The following is a 13,730-nucleotide window of genomic DNA, read 5'->3' on the forward strand; positions in this document are numbered from 1 at the left end:
TTTGAGTGGAATGAGCCGGGCTCTAGTGAGTAGTTTGGTGTCGTCACTGAAGTTCTCCGAGCGCTGTTCACGTCCATCTACTACAGAACGGCACTGCTTCCAGCGCTTCACCGTGTGCTATATGGGTGGATTAAGGATACACGAAGATATAGCTGAGAGTAACTTGCGCAAGATCCATCGCGCGTCAATTTTTCTACTAGCCGCTCTCACTATCTCTGAGCACCTCGTTTGCGTTTGGGGACTTTGGGAGCCATTCTAGTGGTGTTGTAAATCACTACTATACCTCAAACGCCTTTGGTAACCTGCCGACGCTGCAGCTGATGAGAACAATTCACAAGTATGTGCTACGTGCCGGATCACATTTTATTTGACTCCGTACTCAAATAAAACTTATCCGGGCGTTCGCCAATATCTTAAACTGCGATCGAGGTGCACATTGGCTGTATCTACTAGGTGGTTGTACAGGAACGCCTCAGTCTGCCGTTCTGATACTGGTGAATTGGATGGCTTGCTTACACTTGGTACGCAGGAAACCCAACCCAACTCGCCAGCGATGCACACGCCACGGTTTATGACGCGGACACGTAGTCCTCTATCTTCATCTCCTTGGCAGACCTACCTGTCAGGGATCTTTTTCGGTAGTTCCTTCTCTCGCTTTGCATTGACCACACCCAATTGACACTCATTTATTGCTATCAAGTAGCTGTTACGAGAAAGAGTGCGTGGAGCAGAAGGTATCGCTGGTGAAGTTGCTTCGTCGAAACGTAAAGTCGGGATTCATGATGAAAGTCGGGCTCATGCTTGGAGTTTAAAGCATACGCTCTGACGCATGCGTACCAGCATAGACGCAGTCCATCTTCACATCCGGCAGCGGGTGATCACTCGTCCCTGTTTAAAAGTGTCAATGCAGCATCATTGTAATCATATAAGTACACTACCAGCATGACAGTACGGGGTCCCGTCCTCCTTGTGTCCCCACCACATCACAGGCGACCACTCATCCACGAGGTTCGCGAGCGTCTGGATGTGGCCATATGCAGCTGGCTGGGGGCCCCGCGGTCGGCGCAGTGGGACAAGAGTGAAGAAACATGCGAATATAGCTAGCGCTATAGATAAGTTCCAGATCTGCACGAGTGTGTGAGGATGTTGTAGCGGTTTTACATGAGCAGTAAGTGCAAACCTGGGCAGTGTACATGAATACCGACATCTCTACTAGTTGCTCGTCAGACGCAGTGCGAGTTATCGTGAACGAAAGCCCAAACATCCAGTCTTTTCGTCGACAATGGTGATCAATAACACTGATGAAAATACTAGACGCGAATGACTCACGGAGGAAAGGCTTCGCGATGAAAATTATAAGACAGATTGGATGACACAAAATCAACTTTAGCGGGTTTGTCGCCGTTTTAAGTCCTTTTCTTCCGGTAGCGTATCTCCACTGCCTTTCATCCCGAATGACGTTCGCGATGAGCTCCGAGCAATGCAGCCCAAGTGTCAACGGTCCCTGGACAACTGCCATGCTGACAAAGAGCAGAATCCACCCCTGAATATTGGCACCTGGCATTTTATACAAGATGAAATTGGACCCTTCGAAGGACGCGTGCGGCAAGAATGACCACGTTTGTGTGGTCAGCGCAGAGGGGGACGCTTGATTCGTGCCGGCGTACTTGTGCCAGATATACATGACGAGTGCGGCCCATCCAGCGCATGCTACAACGATCCCCCAGAGAGAAATAACAACTTTTTTGATGCTGGGATGAGCATGCCACGCAGAAGGCTGTGTATCTGACGGATTTGCTGGGCCTCCATCTGCGTCCAGGTCAGACACACAACGCATGCACCGGAAAGCAACCGGAGTACATTGCGTGTGGTGTACCAGTGCGGCGGTCAAGTCAAAAGGGGAGGAGCTCCACGTCAAGATTTTGACAGCCCGCATCCCCGACAATGCGATCACTACCTGGAGGAGGAGTGCAACACCCAAAAAGAGGAGAGGTAACCCTGCGATGGCAAGACCCGTTCCAAGATTCCATTCCGTTGGTATCGATGTTGGAACGGGTTGATAGTTCAAACATACGAGAAGTGAGGTTGAGCTATAGGATACAATGAGAAGGATAGCCGAGACACCATTAAGCAGGGCGCCATTAGGGTTATACCATCCACGAGCTGCAGTCAGAAGGCGCAGATTGGTGTTGAAACGAAGCCGAGACTCTGAGGCTAGTGCAGATCGCAATGAGATGCCGTGGACGAAGCCTATGGATTCCGTGCACAACATGACGATTGAGTTTAGTATCAGGGACACTATCTCCGCCTGCATGTTCATCTGAGCTAACTGGTCGAGATTCTCAAAGAAGACCAAATTGGCCACAGGTAAGAGTCCCGAGACTCCCTGATTGGCTAAAGTGACAATGCCTACAACGATGCATGAGCAGCTGAAGATACTTGAGCATGCCACTCCAACAAGGGCATATCTGCGACTGGCCAGACTGCGATCGTAGAAATTGGTTCTAATTTCAGCAGTGGACTTCGCATCAGATGTTATCGAGTCGAAGTCCTGGTGGTTTGGAAGTGCGTCATATGCAAGAAGACTGGAAGGATGCCAATTTTCTTCTTTTGGTGAGGATGCCATGGGAGGCAGAGGCAGGAGGGTCAGCGTGTTACGGACGTGCAGATTGGGTTTATAATCATTCGCTCACGACCATAGCCTCTGGGTGCATGTGACTTCAAAAGTATCGTTGATGGAAGAGCGGTGTGACGTGGTATTTATGCATGCCGCGAGTTACCTAGCAGCACAACGCGGCAATAGGAAGTCATATCAAGATGGTGATGATTGAAAGTCATTCAGACCTACTAACCTTCTTGTACTGCACGCGTACACATACCGGTCACTGTCTGTCAATGAAGACAGGGCACTGGGAAATAATGTAAGAAGCCAAATGTGCTTGGAGGTGTAATTTATCGGAAAGTAGCAGTGCTATCGGGCAAAAATAGACCGCGCATACTTAGATTTGTGCACATGTAACTTCAAAGATGCTTACCTTGGTGAGAATGACAATTTGATCAATTGATACAACCTAGGCAAGATAAATTTGTTCCATTTCAGAAAGCATCCGTAAGACTCCATGAATAGAGCTAATTTTTCTGACATCATAGGGAGCTGTCACCTGCATGTGAGCGATGACCGCGACCCATCGCTTGTTCTCATCAATACCTATTCTGTTGTGTTCGTTAACCCTGGTTTAAATAGTTTGCAAACTCACGTAGGACAGGCCTCGCCACTAATGGCATTCAAAGAGCTCCGAAGCGCAGCTAGTCCCGGATTTCCCAACACATTCATATCCTATCGCTTGCGTTCCTAAATAACCATCGCACATTTCATTGTCAATGATCAAAGTTAACAACGCACCCTCCTGGTGGTCCCTGCAGTATTACTACTAGGGCAGAAAGGTCATGAAGGAGATTGCAACCATGCTACCATAGATGATTGCACACAGAGTGAAGATGTGCTGACCATCGGTAGAAGCTGCAGATGCTCGGATGTGCAACTAAAAGAGAGAGTGCTGATGGGTGCAGAGATGAACCGACGGTGGTTCAACTGGTTGCCATTGGCTGATGTTCATTGTTGGGAAGTTGGATGTATGCGCGAGCCCTATGGTGCAGCACGAGTAAACGCTAACGTCGAGAAATGCCGCCGTCCTCAAAAGGTGACAAGCTGCTAGCAGGTAGGTAGTATGCCGCAGGTCTTTTGAGTTGCGTGTCCTCGGTGCCATTTTGCCTTGTGAGCCATTTTAAACAGATTCTGGAGAGCGCAAATTAGTGAAGGCGGCGATATAGATCATGATCAATGCAAGAGTATGGTTCGCGGTCCTTTATTCAAATGGTCACTGTATCAACTTGCATACGCAGGTTTGTTGGCATGAGCTGGCCTGCCAGCAAGAGGCATGCGATGGAAAAAGCCGAAACACCATCCACTTGATTACGGTAAGCAAAAACCTTAATTTCAGCCACTTTGGCGTTATATCGTTTGGTCGTTTGAACTTCTCAACAGCGCCCTCAAATCGCAACGAAATCTTTCCGCGATTTGGGGGAGGTGGTGGTTATAGGTACATTAGAATATCCCTATGTACATAGATTAATAAATTCCTTATGAGATTGCTGAATCCCCCTGCAAAATGAATGTTTTGGATTTTTGTTGTGTTCATGTGAGTTCGCGATTTCACGTGACGATCAATTAATGAGCGTCATTGATATATGTCCTGGAAGTTCTGGAATCATTGTATTGTCTATACCCCTTGGCACCAATGGTGTTGTGCATACCCTCATCTATAAAGTAAGGCACAATGGGTGGGGGCAGTCCTTGCCACATCAGGAAAAGTGTCAAGTGGTCTGAACCACCTGAATGACCTGATTTCAGACTATTCAGGCTTGCAGACGGCATACTGGCGACAGATGAATCAGTCAGTGTCAGGCATGCTCGCGGGAACCAGATCGGACTCAGATAGCTTTCAGACACAACCCAGATGAATCTCAGACCATTCACAGACCCAAAACAGATTCGTTGCAGACCATCCAAGTTGCATCACTGATACACGAAACCATTTAGTACTAATACCACCCACAGTTAACAACCATCTAAGTCTTCTGTGGGTTGAGGACCATCATCCTCGCCATCAGAGAGGAGGACCATGCCACGGATATCCATAATGTCATCATCAGAGTAGTCTCCATCGTCAGACCTTGTATCTGTCCCAATCAACTCCGACAATGCCTCCTCGATGGAATCCCACTTGCTCGCAGGCAAATCGCTGGCTTGTTCTGCGTAGCGCATAGTCACAGACCCCCATGCTGCGTCAAAGTCAATATTTTTCGAGTTTTTCCCACCTGCATTGTCGCTGTTGCCGTGGCGTTTCGCTTCCTTCGCTGCCTCCTTGGCAGACTCACCATCGGTGTATAGGGACAGCGCAAAATGATACTGAATAGTATAATTTGTGAGTTCGAGAGATGTAGCTCGGGTGTGAGACTCGGACGTACAGCAGCAGCAGCCAGCCCTAGAGCACCAATCGGCTTTCCAAATACACCAAACACCTTCCCACAGTGTTTGATGTGACCAGTGACAAGTTCCAGCAGTTCGGGTGACAACCAAGCGCCTTTAAAGGCCTTTCGGCAGAAAGACAAGCTGAGTATCAGTTGGAGACTGTAGAGAGAACAAAAACGCACCTCAATGTCCGCATAAATAAACAGTACGTGTTTTTGATTATTGACTTTGCATGGCAAGTGGTCGCGAACGAATTTGACGCGGGCCTCAAGGTCGTGTCAAAACTCGGGATGTTTGAAGTGATGTTCGAGAATTTTGAGAGCATCCTTGCCGAACATGCTGCGCCATTCATTCAAGCGGTCGGTAGCCTGCCAGTGCAAGGTCATGTAGGTTAAATGAGCATCACATCAGTCAGACAAATGCACTATTTTTTTGATAGCAGGGTGTTCATTGACGTCCACAGTGTTATGTTCAAAAAAAACATTCCAGAGTTCTTGCAATTTCGGTGACAACTCAGGATGCTCGTTGGTGCCAAATGGGTCAGTGGTGGTACCAGCCCAGTCTATCACCGCACAAACCTGCCAAATGGGTCAGTGGTGGTACCAGCACAGTCTATCACCGCACAAACCAAGCGATTCCAAACATCACGATCACTTTTGTCCTGCAAAGGAAGGTCTTCGAGCCTGAGTTTCTGGAGCGGCTTTTGCGGCTTTAACATTTTCACCGCTTTCACTTCTTCCGTCACAGCGTCGTCGGCACCCTTTTTATTGATCTTGAGGCCCATCTGTAAGACGAGTTTTTCGTCAATGTGATGTCGAGAGGTGCAAAATCATACTCCTGCAGTTGTGCGATATCTAGCTGAGGTCTTCACATCTTTGACCTTAGTGCTCTTGTGCTCTTGTGCAGCGGCAATCGTCTCCTCGGGCTCGTCCAAATCAAACTCTCCAACTACCAGGTCACTGCTAGTGTCTGGGGTTGAACGGCTGCCAGCATGGCTTGATGCTCGCAAAGATGGCTGAGATCGCTCCACCTGTGGAATAAGGCTCGTGTCAACTTCGTCTGCGTCAAGTGATTTCAAGTTACTGCTTGCTGATCCCTTCACTAATAGTCCAACTGTTTTCTGCCAGTCTGGATTTAAATTACTGGCCAACTGAGTGGCCTTCGCACGCTTATGTTGTGGTACCCTGTGAAAAAAATCAGTATATGTCTGGACTTCCAAGCTTTGCGTACTGTTCACTGGCATTGACATCTATTTCACCATTAATGTTCTCGTTCTTACGCTTTCTCGCCAAACTTCCAGCACTTGCAACAGTCTTTCTATTAGCCACCACTTCCTGCCTTAACAGCCTCTCTTTTCTCTATGTCCGTGATTTGTAAACACCTTCATCAATCTGATTGCAATCACAACTGACCTTATTCCCCTTTTTCTTGTGTGATTTTGCTTTATGAGACTTTCTGCGAGCTTCTGACTCTGAACCGGCACTTTGATCATCACTGGGCAACTCAGAACTAACACTTTCAGAGTGCGCGCTGGATAATTCATACTCGCCGTCAGTGTCTTCGTCTTCGTCATGTTTCTCTGATGCTGTTTGTTAACCTTTGGCTTATCTGTGTAGGGTTCGTGCTCACCCAGGATCTGTTTTTTCTCGGGCAATCCTCTTGGTACATTCGTGCCATAAGCATGATCCTGTCTCCTGAGTAAGTCTTCCATGGCGGCGATTTTTTGTACACCTTCTTGACGAATCTCTGTTGCCTTCTCTTTCATTTCAGCTTTTTTCGCTGCAGCTTTTGCGTCATCTGCCTGCTTTTGAGCCGATGTGCGTCGCGGCGTCCTTCAGAATCTGAGCAGGGTTTCTGTTAGCGTTGTTGTGGACAGGGCAGGTCATTATTGCAGTCTTCTGGGTGATATGTTTGTGAGTTTTCCAGATTTTTTAGACTTCTGTTACTTGGTCCAGCGCTCTGAGCTGAGTGAAGAAACTTTGCGAGACATCAAATTGGCATTGCAACGATTTCATGAGACACAGGAGATCTTTCGAGACTCAGGTATTCGCCCCAAAGGATTCTCACTACCCCGCCAGCATTCCTTAGTCCACTATCTTCGGCTTATCGAGGAATTTGGAGCTCCCAACGGTCTATGTTCATCAATCACCGAATCTCGTCATATCACAGCTGTCAAGCGACCATGGTGTCGTTTGAACAGGTTCAAGGCTCTTGGACAGATGCTCCTCACCAACCAAAGGTTGGACAAGCTAGCTGCGGCACGAGTACAGCTGGTTGCATGCGGTATGCTGCCTGCAGCTTATTCTCCCCCTTCAATGACAAACTTTCCGACTGGATCACTGGGTGATGAAGACAATGGTGACAGACATGACTTGGATCCTACAGATATTGTGAAGGTTGATAGTTTTATGGTCTTGGCTCGTCATTCTCATGAGTGATGTTCTTACAATTGATATGTATATGTCTAATACCTACTCCATCAGAACAAGGCTACCCACAGAATTTACCTGACCTCGCTACTCATATCCATGAGCTGAACTTGGAGCTGCTCACACATCACTTTCTGTTCAATCAACTTCACATGGCGGTGTAGTAGGGTACACGGGCTTCAGGAGCATTTCCCATTTAGGTAGACAGCGGGTTTGGCCGGTTCGGAGGCATTAGCGAAGCACTTAGAGTCGCGTAGCGAGCAGAGGCACAGATTCAGATTCACACACTGCACCACCAAGTGTCTAGGCTACGCTGATCCACCTGGTGACTAGAGCGACCATTCACCACGGCCATTACTCTAGACAACCTCTGCCACATCCAAAGCATTCAATACACAGAAAGCCCACCAGCGCTTAGGCGTGTGGCTTCGGACGCAAGGCTTTCACCACCATCCATAAAATCCAAATGTCTTTGCGACCTTGCTATTTCTTCACCTAAGAGACCCACAAACGTCGACCTACAAACTAACATATGATTTATCCAGCAGAGAGCAGCTCTCGCAAGAGCACCACCATTTTTTCCACAGCAACCCCCCCCCCCCCCCCCATCCCTACCTGTACAAACACTCATGGCAACCAGCACCACCACAGTAACACCGCAACCTAGTTTTCACGGCAATTATGAAAAAGATGAAGAACCCACGAACTGGCTTAGAAGATACCAACTGTCCTTACCCCCGTCATACTCAGACTCAGACAAGATCGAGCGCTTCGAACTTCAATGCGCAGCAGCAAGTCCAGCCGAAGAATGGTTCACGGGACTCACAGTGGCAGACAAGCTAACCTGGACAGCATTTTTAGCAACATTCAAAACACGCTGGCATCCGCCAGTACACGCGAAACTCACAGTTGCGCAAAAGAAGAGAGGGGCAGAGACTGGGGTCATGTAAAATGGGCAAAGCAAGTCACAAAGATGGTGTTAGGATTCGGTGACGTGCACTGCCATTTTCTAGACGTCGTGCTGGAGAACACCCCAGAGGTCTTGCGAGATTTTCTGGCTGATCACTACAACACGTGGGCGGAATTCGAGTCAGACGTCGCCAAAACGTCTGCTTCCCAACTCATATGGGCCAAGCAACGGATAGCAAACGAGAGAAAACTCAGAGAAGATGTCGATAGACTACAGACGCAGTCAACAACGGGCCGCAAGCAGCCAGGACCAGCGCCTCAAATCGCACAACCCTCATTCTCTCTGCCAGCAGCATATCGTTATGGACCTCGTTATGCACCTAACATCGTAAATCAACCCCAACCAGCAGTGCAGTATCATACTACAGCCCCCACATCACAGAACCTCCAACCCACGCAGTTACCACCACCAATGACACCTACCCAAATGCCCCAAAACCCATTTACCTTAGCAGCACCAGTGCCTAGAACGAATCTGTTCTACAGATATCGGGGAGGATTTCCACAAACACCCCGAGGTCGGGGAGGGTCACCTGCCGATCATTTACGAACTGCGGCGCAATTCGCAACCCTGCCACAACACCCAGATTCAGAGACAGGACGTCAGGCATACACCCAGCAAGTACAAGAATGGCACTCACAACACGGACAAGAGGCAACACCCAGCACGGCTAGACCATACCCACTAAAGCCAGGAACATCACCGCTGGGTTCAAGAGAGTGTTTCAACTGTGGGTTAGCAACGACCCCAAGTCACCAAGTGTACGAATGCCAGAATCCCGCAGTACCCCAGTAGGAAGGACACTGGCGGGAAATGGTGTCTCGATTGGTGACATGTTCACTTGCACCCCAAACACCTCAAACCCCGTCCGATATCCAGTTCATAGCACCCAACCCAAGCCAGATCCACCAGCCACCCCAACAGTTCTATCCATTGTACTACGCACCAGGGCCATGGCCGACCTACGACCAATACGACACATCGGGAAATGCGTACGGACCACAACAGTAGGGGACTACCCTGTGGTCCACACCGAAAGCCAAGAAGCAGAAGTCCTGCCTGAAGCCGAAGAAGAGCAGATGTCTTGCAAAGTCCCCATGTCACCCAACTCCTCAGATCATTTCTCCAGCTTACCGTCCATGGTGCCGTCGTCACCTGGATTCTCAAGCCTGGGTTCTTCCCTCATCATTACGCCAGTCGCATCTCCAACAACCAGGCCAACGACGGAACATGACAATCTCGCGTCAGAAGATGAAGACTTCATTGTTCCTATGTTAGATATCACGTTGGACAGCAGTACTCCGCCCTTACTTGATTCAAATTCCGTTACTTCCCCTTTGAACATTTCTTTTAATACTTCTTCTGATGACCTATTTGACTCTATATCGCACTCTGATACTTCGACGCTCCCCTTCACTATGCTTGATGACACAGACACGGGGTCAGCTTTAGATTTCGCTACGGATTTTAACAATACGCTGAGTGACATGTCTATTTCCGAGTCAATAAACACCACTGACTCCTACCTGGATACGTTCAAGATAAACGTGGTCGACCTGTACACAATCTCCGGTGAGAAGGAAATCGAAGACATCACCGAAAGCACGCCATTTACAATGCAAATCATCTTATACGGTCCAGGGGGGAAGACATCATGTTTCCAAGCCAATGTCGACGACGGAGCCATGGTGAACATCATGGACCTCAAAACGTTTAGGAAAGCAGCCTGCAACCTCAAGAAGCTTGTTAGATCAAACCGAAGCCTTCACATGGCAAACGGAGTAGTCGTACCGTCTCAAGGAGTATGGAGAGGGACTTTCCAGTGGAATAAGGTCAAAATCCGAACTTCCTTCGAAGTTTTTGACAGCGGAGGCGTGTGGTCAATGCTGATAGGAAAGCCGCTACTTGAACAGTTAGGAGCAATCCACGACTACACTCAAGACACGATCATTATTCCACACCACCCCACCCCCGTTGTCATACACAACATCTTTGGAACGCCCGCAGCCCCAAAGCCAAAAGACGCAAACCCAACAGTACATAATGCAGCTTCAACAGCGCAGCCAACAGCACATAATGACACTAATTCTTCAACAGCAGATTCATTTCTAATTGTCACTATACCATCCGACCATGACCCTAACCATAATTCACAGGAAAGTCACACACGACCGATCGCAGCAACAGAGCAATATGTGTTCAAAATCAGCCCACGTACACCAGAAGATCAACTGGAGAACCACTCAGAACGCCTTGCGAAGGCTGGAGCACACGTAGTAAGAGCTGATCATAGGCCATTCGTGGCAGCGGTAAACGACCAATCATCCCCATTACCGTGCTCACCCGTTCTCTTTACAGCGACAACCACAGGAAAAGAAGAAGACCCAAGCTCACCAGTATGGCCCGTCCAAGATCAACCCGAACATGTCGAAGACACCATCGTGGGAGAGGTACACGAGTTCCCTCACACCGAAAACGCACCCAACGTCTATTCAAGACACGTCGACCCGTTTAATCCCACATGCGTAAGAGAGATAATGCGAGTAATAAAGATCAGTGATGATCTGTCGTCAGACCAGCGGACGAAGGTGCGTAATCTCTGCGAAGAATTTGTTGATACATTTGCCCTTAGTGTCAGTGAAGTGTACCCTGTCGACTTCAAAACATTCAGACTCCAGTTCCCCGAAGGAACCAAATTCAAAACCAAGGTGAATCAACAACCTTTAATGCCGCCTCAAAGGGAGTTTTTATACGAGTGTCTCAATGAACTGGAGAAAGCCGGAATCATTCGAAGGATAGAGCCGGAAGACGTCAAAGTGGTAAGTCCTACAGTACTAGCTCAGAAAGCTCATGGCTCGGAAGGATTACCATTGGAGGAGTTGCTACATAGGGTCAACAACCAATGTAGCACCTACATATTGCCAACATGGGATGACCTCCCACCACGTCCACTGCCAGACAACACCCACAAGGACAAGAAGTCAACGCCGAAGTGGCGCATATGCCAGAACTTCTCTGAGGTAAATCAAGCAAGCCAAATACCACCCATTTCGCAGGGAGATATACAAGCTAAACAGCAGCGTTTAAGCGGACATAGGTGGATAAGTATCATAGATTTCGCCGCCGGGTTTTACGCCATTCCAGTGGATCCAGACTCACAACCTTTTCTAGCATTCTATACGGAGGGCAGGGGATACGACTGTTATTGTCGAATGCCCTTCGGCCTAACGGGAGCACCGACAAACTTCGGAGACATGGCGGCTATCGCACTACGTGACCTCATCGGCTTACTTTTCGAATTGTACGTGGACGACACAGGAATGGCAGGCGACATCTTCGAAGAGAAACTATCGCGTCTGAGAACGTTCTTCGAGCGTGTCAGAAACATGCGCCTATCGCTATCTCCCTCGAAGACACAGCTATTTATGTCAGAGGTAACATTTGCAGGAGCACACATAGGACGAGAGGGTATCAAACCAGATCTAGCCAAGATTTCAGCCATTGTTGACTGGGCAGTACCACAAACGGTTCACGACTTAATGCAGTTTTTAGGCTTAACAGGATATTTCAGGTCACTACTGAAAGATTACGCAAGACGAGCGGCCCCGCTAACTGACTTAATCAGGAAACTGGGAACGCCTCCTGGAGGACAAAATGTAGGTAGGTATAAGTATAGACAGCACTTACATCTCACACAGCTAAAACCCCACTGGGGGCCTCGACATACCGAAGCGTTCATGGACCTCAAGAAGGCGTTAGTATCTGAACCGGTCCTCAAAGGACCAAGGTTTGACGGCACATCATTCATCGTAACAACAAATGGTTCACAAGATGGATTCGGTGCAGTCCTATCCCAGAAGCACACATCAACGCTGGCGTCGGGAAAAATCATTACCTCCACCCACCCAATAGCGTATGCGTCAAAACACACATCCCCCACCGAAGAGAAGTATAAACCATTTATACTTGAGTTCACAGCACTAAAATACGCCTTGGATCAATTTTCAGACGTGATTTGGGGAGCGCCAGTCGAAATCGAGACCGATTGTCAAGCAATGCGAGACATGCTACTAAGTCCAAAACTCAGCATGGCACACGCACACTGGAGGGATGGAATACTCGCATATCACATCATTGATGTTCGACAACGACCGGGGGTATCGAACACGGCAGCTGATGGGTTAAGTCATGGGTTCATGACGAGGGAAAGGATCAAGGGGGACGGGAGTGATTGGACGGTCAGTGAGGATTGGGAAGAGTCGTGAGGAATCACGCAAGACTTGTTCGCGATAGAGTCCAGTTCACCAGCCTCAACCACAGTTGTGGATACCCTACGATCTCGCTTTGCTAACGAACCTTTATTTTTAGAAATTGTCGACGCTATCCACGATCTAGATTCAAACAAGATGATCAAGGAGAAGAGACGCGCTCGTCATAGAGCACAGCAATTCTTCATCGCAAACGGCAAACTTTGGCACGTACCCAACGACTCGTCAACACGAGTGCACGGGAAATTGGAATGCGTTACGCAGGACGAAGCCACAGAGCTGGCGAGGATAGAGCACTCCACAAAGGGACATGGGGGGAGGGATTTAGTCAAGCTCCAGTTGATCGATAGAGTGTACAGCCCACGACTGGATCGATCCGTCACCAACGCCATCACCACATGCGGGCAATGTAAAGGATTTGGGGCAGCGCACATCAACTCCCTCCTCGAGCCTATCATCCGACAACACCCTTTCGAACTACTCGTCGCAGACTACCTCGCAATGCCGAAAGCGAAGGGAGGGTTCCATACCATCCTACTCATCATCGATACGCACCCCCAGTATGTCTGGGGCTTCAAGCTCAAAGTTCACGGCACTGCGAAGACCACGTTAGCAGGACTTGAGAAGATACAGCATGACTCCTAACAGCCCGAGTCGCTGATGACGGATGGAGGGAAACACTTCAACAATGGAGAAGTGAAAGAGTGGTGCGACACGCACGAGGTGAAGCGGCACGTCACCGCAGCTTACGCTCCCTGGATAAACGGACTCGTTGAAGGGACCAACAAAATTCTATTAGCACACCTCAAGTACATGTGTGCTCCTCAACTAGGTGAAGATAACTACATCGAAGTTGACCCGCAAACGATTCCTGCGGCATGGTCTGATCATTTTGATCGCGCCATCGAGCACCTAAATGGCAGAATCCTACCAACTTACCAGTTCTCCCCAAAGGAACTCTTGTTGGGACTGGTCATTGACACACCACGTACACCCCTTCCAAACGCCGCTAACCAACTCTCAACAATCGA

At 48.7% G+C, this 13,730-nt stretch overlaps 4 protein-coding genes across 4 annotated transcripts; 2 read left to right on the forward strand and 2 right to left on the reverse strand.

Moving 5' to 3' along the window:
- Positions 1-589: 589 nt before the first annotated feature.
- DEU56DRAFT_236089 (uncharacterized protein) lies at positions 590-2,780 on the reverse strand. Its single transcript, XM_041345224.1, has 4 exons — positions 1,330-2,780; positions 1,181-1,269; positions 939-1,125; positions 590-888 (listed from the first exon to the last, which is right to left on the reverse strand). The coding sequence occupies exons 1-4, from the start codon at positions 2,624-2,626 to the stop codon at positions 809-811; spliced, it is 1,653 nt and encodes a 550-aa protein (XP_041210634.1). The 5' UTR covers positions 2,627-2,780; the 3' UTR covers positions 590-808.
- A 1,838-nt stretch (positions 2,781-4,618) lies between these two features.
- Positions 4,619-6,797, reverse strand: DEU56DRAFT_937914 (uncharacterized protein; the record flags this gene model as incomplete). Its single annotated transcript, XM_041358837.1, has 9 exons — positions 4,619-4,969; positions 5,029-5,154; positions 5,215-5,298; positions 5,458-5,610; positions 5,661-5,816; positions 5,868-6,216; positions 6,263-6,390; positions 6,445-6,617; positions 6,662-6,797. 9 exons carry the CDS (start codon positions 6,795-6,797, stop codon positions 4,619-4,621), a joined length of 1,656 nt encoding a protein of 551 aa, XP_041210635.1.
- Positions 6,798-6,939: 142 nt separating this feature from the next.
- Positions 6,940-7,470, forward strand: DEU56DRAFT_732877 (uncharacterized protein; the record flags this gene model as incomplete). Its single annotated transcript, XM_041348300.1, has 1 exon — positions 6,940-7,470. One exon carries the CDS (start codon positions 6,940-6,942, stop codon positions 7,468-7,470), a length of 531 nt encoding a protein of 176 aa, XP_041210636.1.
- A 620-nt stretch (positions 7,471-8,090) lies between these two features.
- On the forward strand, positions 8,091-10,960 carry DEU56DRAFT_754307 (uncharacterized protein; the record flags this gene model as incomplete). The annotated part of the gene is made up of 5 exons (XM_041349801.1): positions 8,091-8,272; positions 8,323-9,165; positions 9,192-10,003; positions 10,439-10,707; positions 10,790-10,960. 5 exons carry the CDS (start codon positions 8,091-8,093, stop codon positions 10,958-10,960), a joined length of 2,277 nt encoding a protein of 758 aa, XP_041210637.1.
- Positions 10,961-13,730: the final 2,770 nt, after the last annotated feature.

This window comes from Suillus clintonianus (assembly GCF_016758775.1).
Source record: "Suillus clintonianus strain FC179 chromosome Unknown DEU56scaffold_20, whole genome shotgun sequence".
Taxonomy (NCBI): Eukaryota; Fungi; Basidiomycota; class Agaricomycetes; order Boletales; family Suillaceae; genus Suillus; species Suillus clintonianus.

What these genes read in the sequence shown, in the direction of transcription:
- DEU56DRAFT_236089 (XM_041345224.1), bottom strand. Translation starts at nt 2,626, where the DNA reads ATGGCATCCTCACCAAAAGAAGAAAATTGGCATCCTTCCAGTCTTCTT. An exon ending in CATCGCGAAGCCTTTCCTCC is followed by an intron (nt 1,270 to 1,329) that starts GTGAGTCATTCG and finishes GTCGACGAAAAG; the next exon opens with ACTGGATGTTTGGGCTTTCG. An exon ending in GACCCCGTACTGTCATGCTG is followed by an intron (nt 889 to 938) that starts GTAGTGTACTTA and finishes ACTTTTAAACAG; the next exon opens with GGACGAGTGATCACCCGCTG.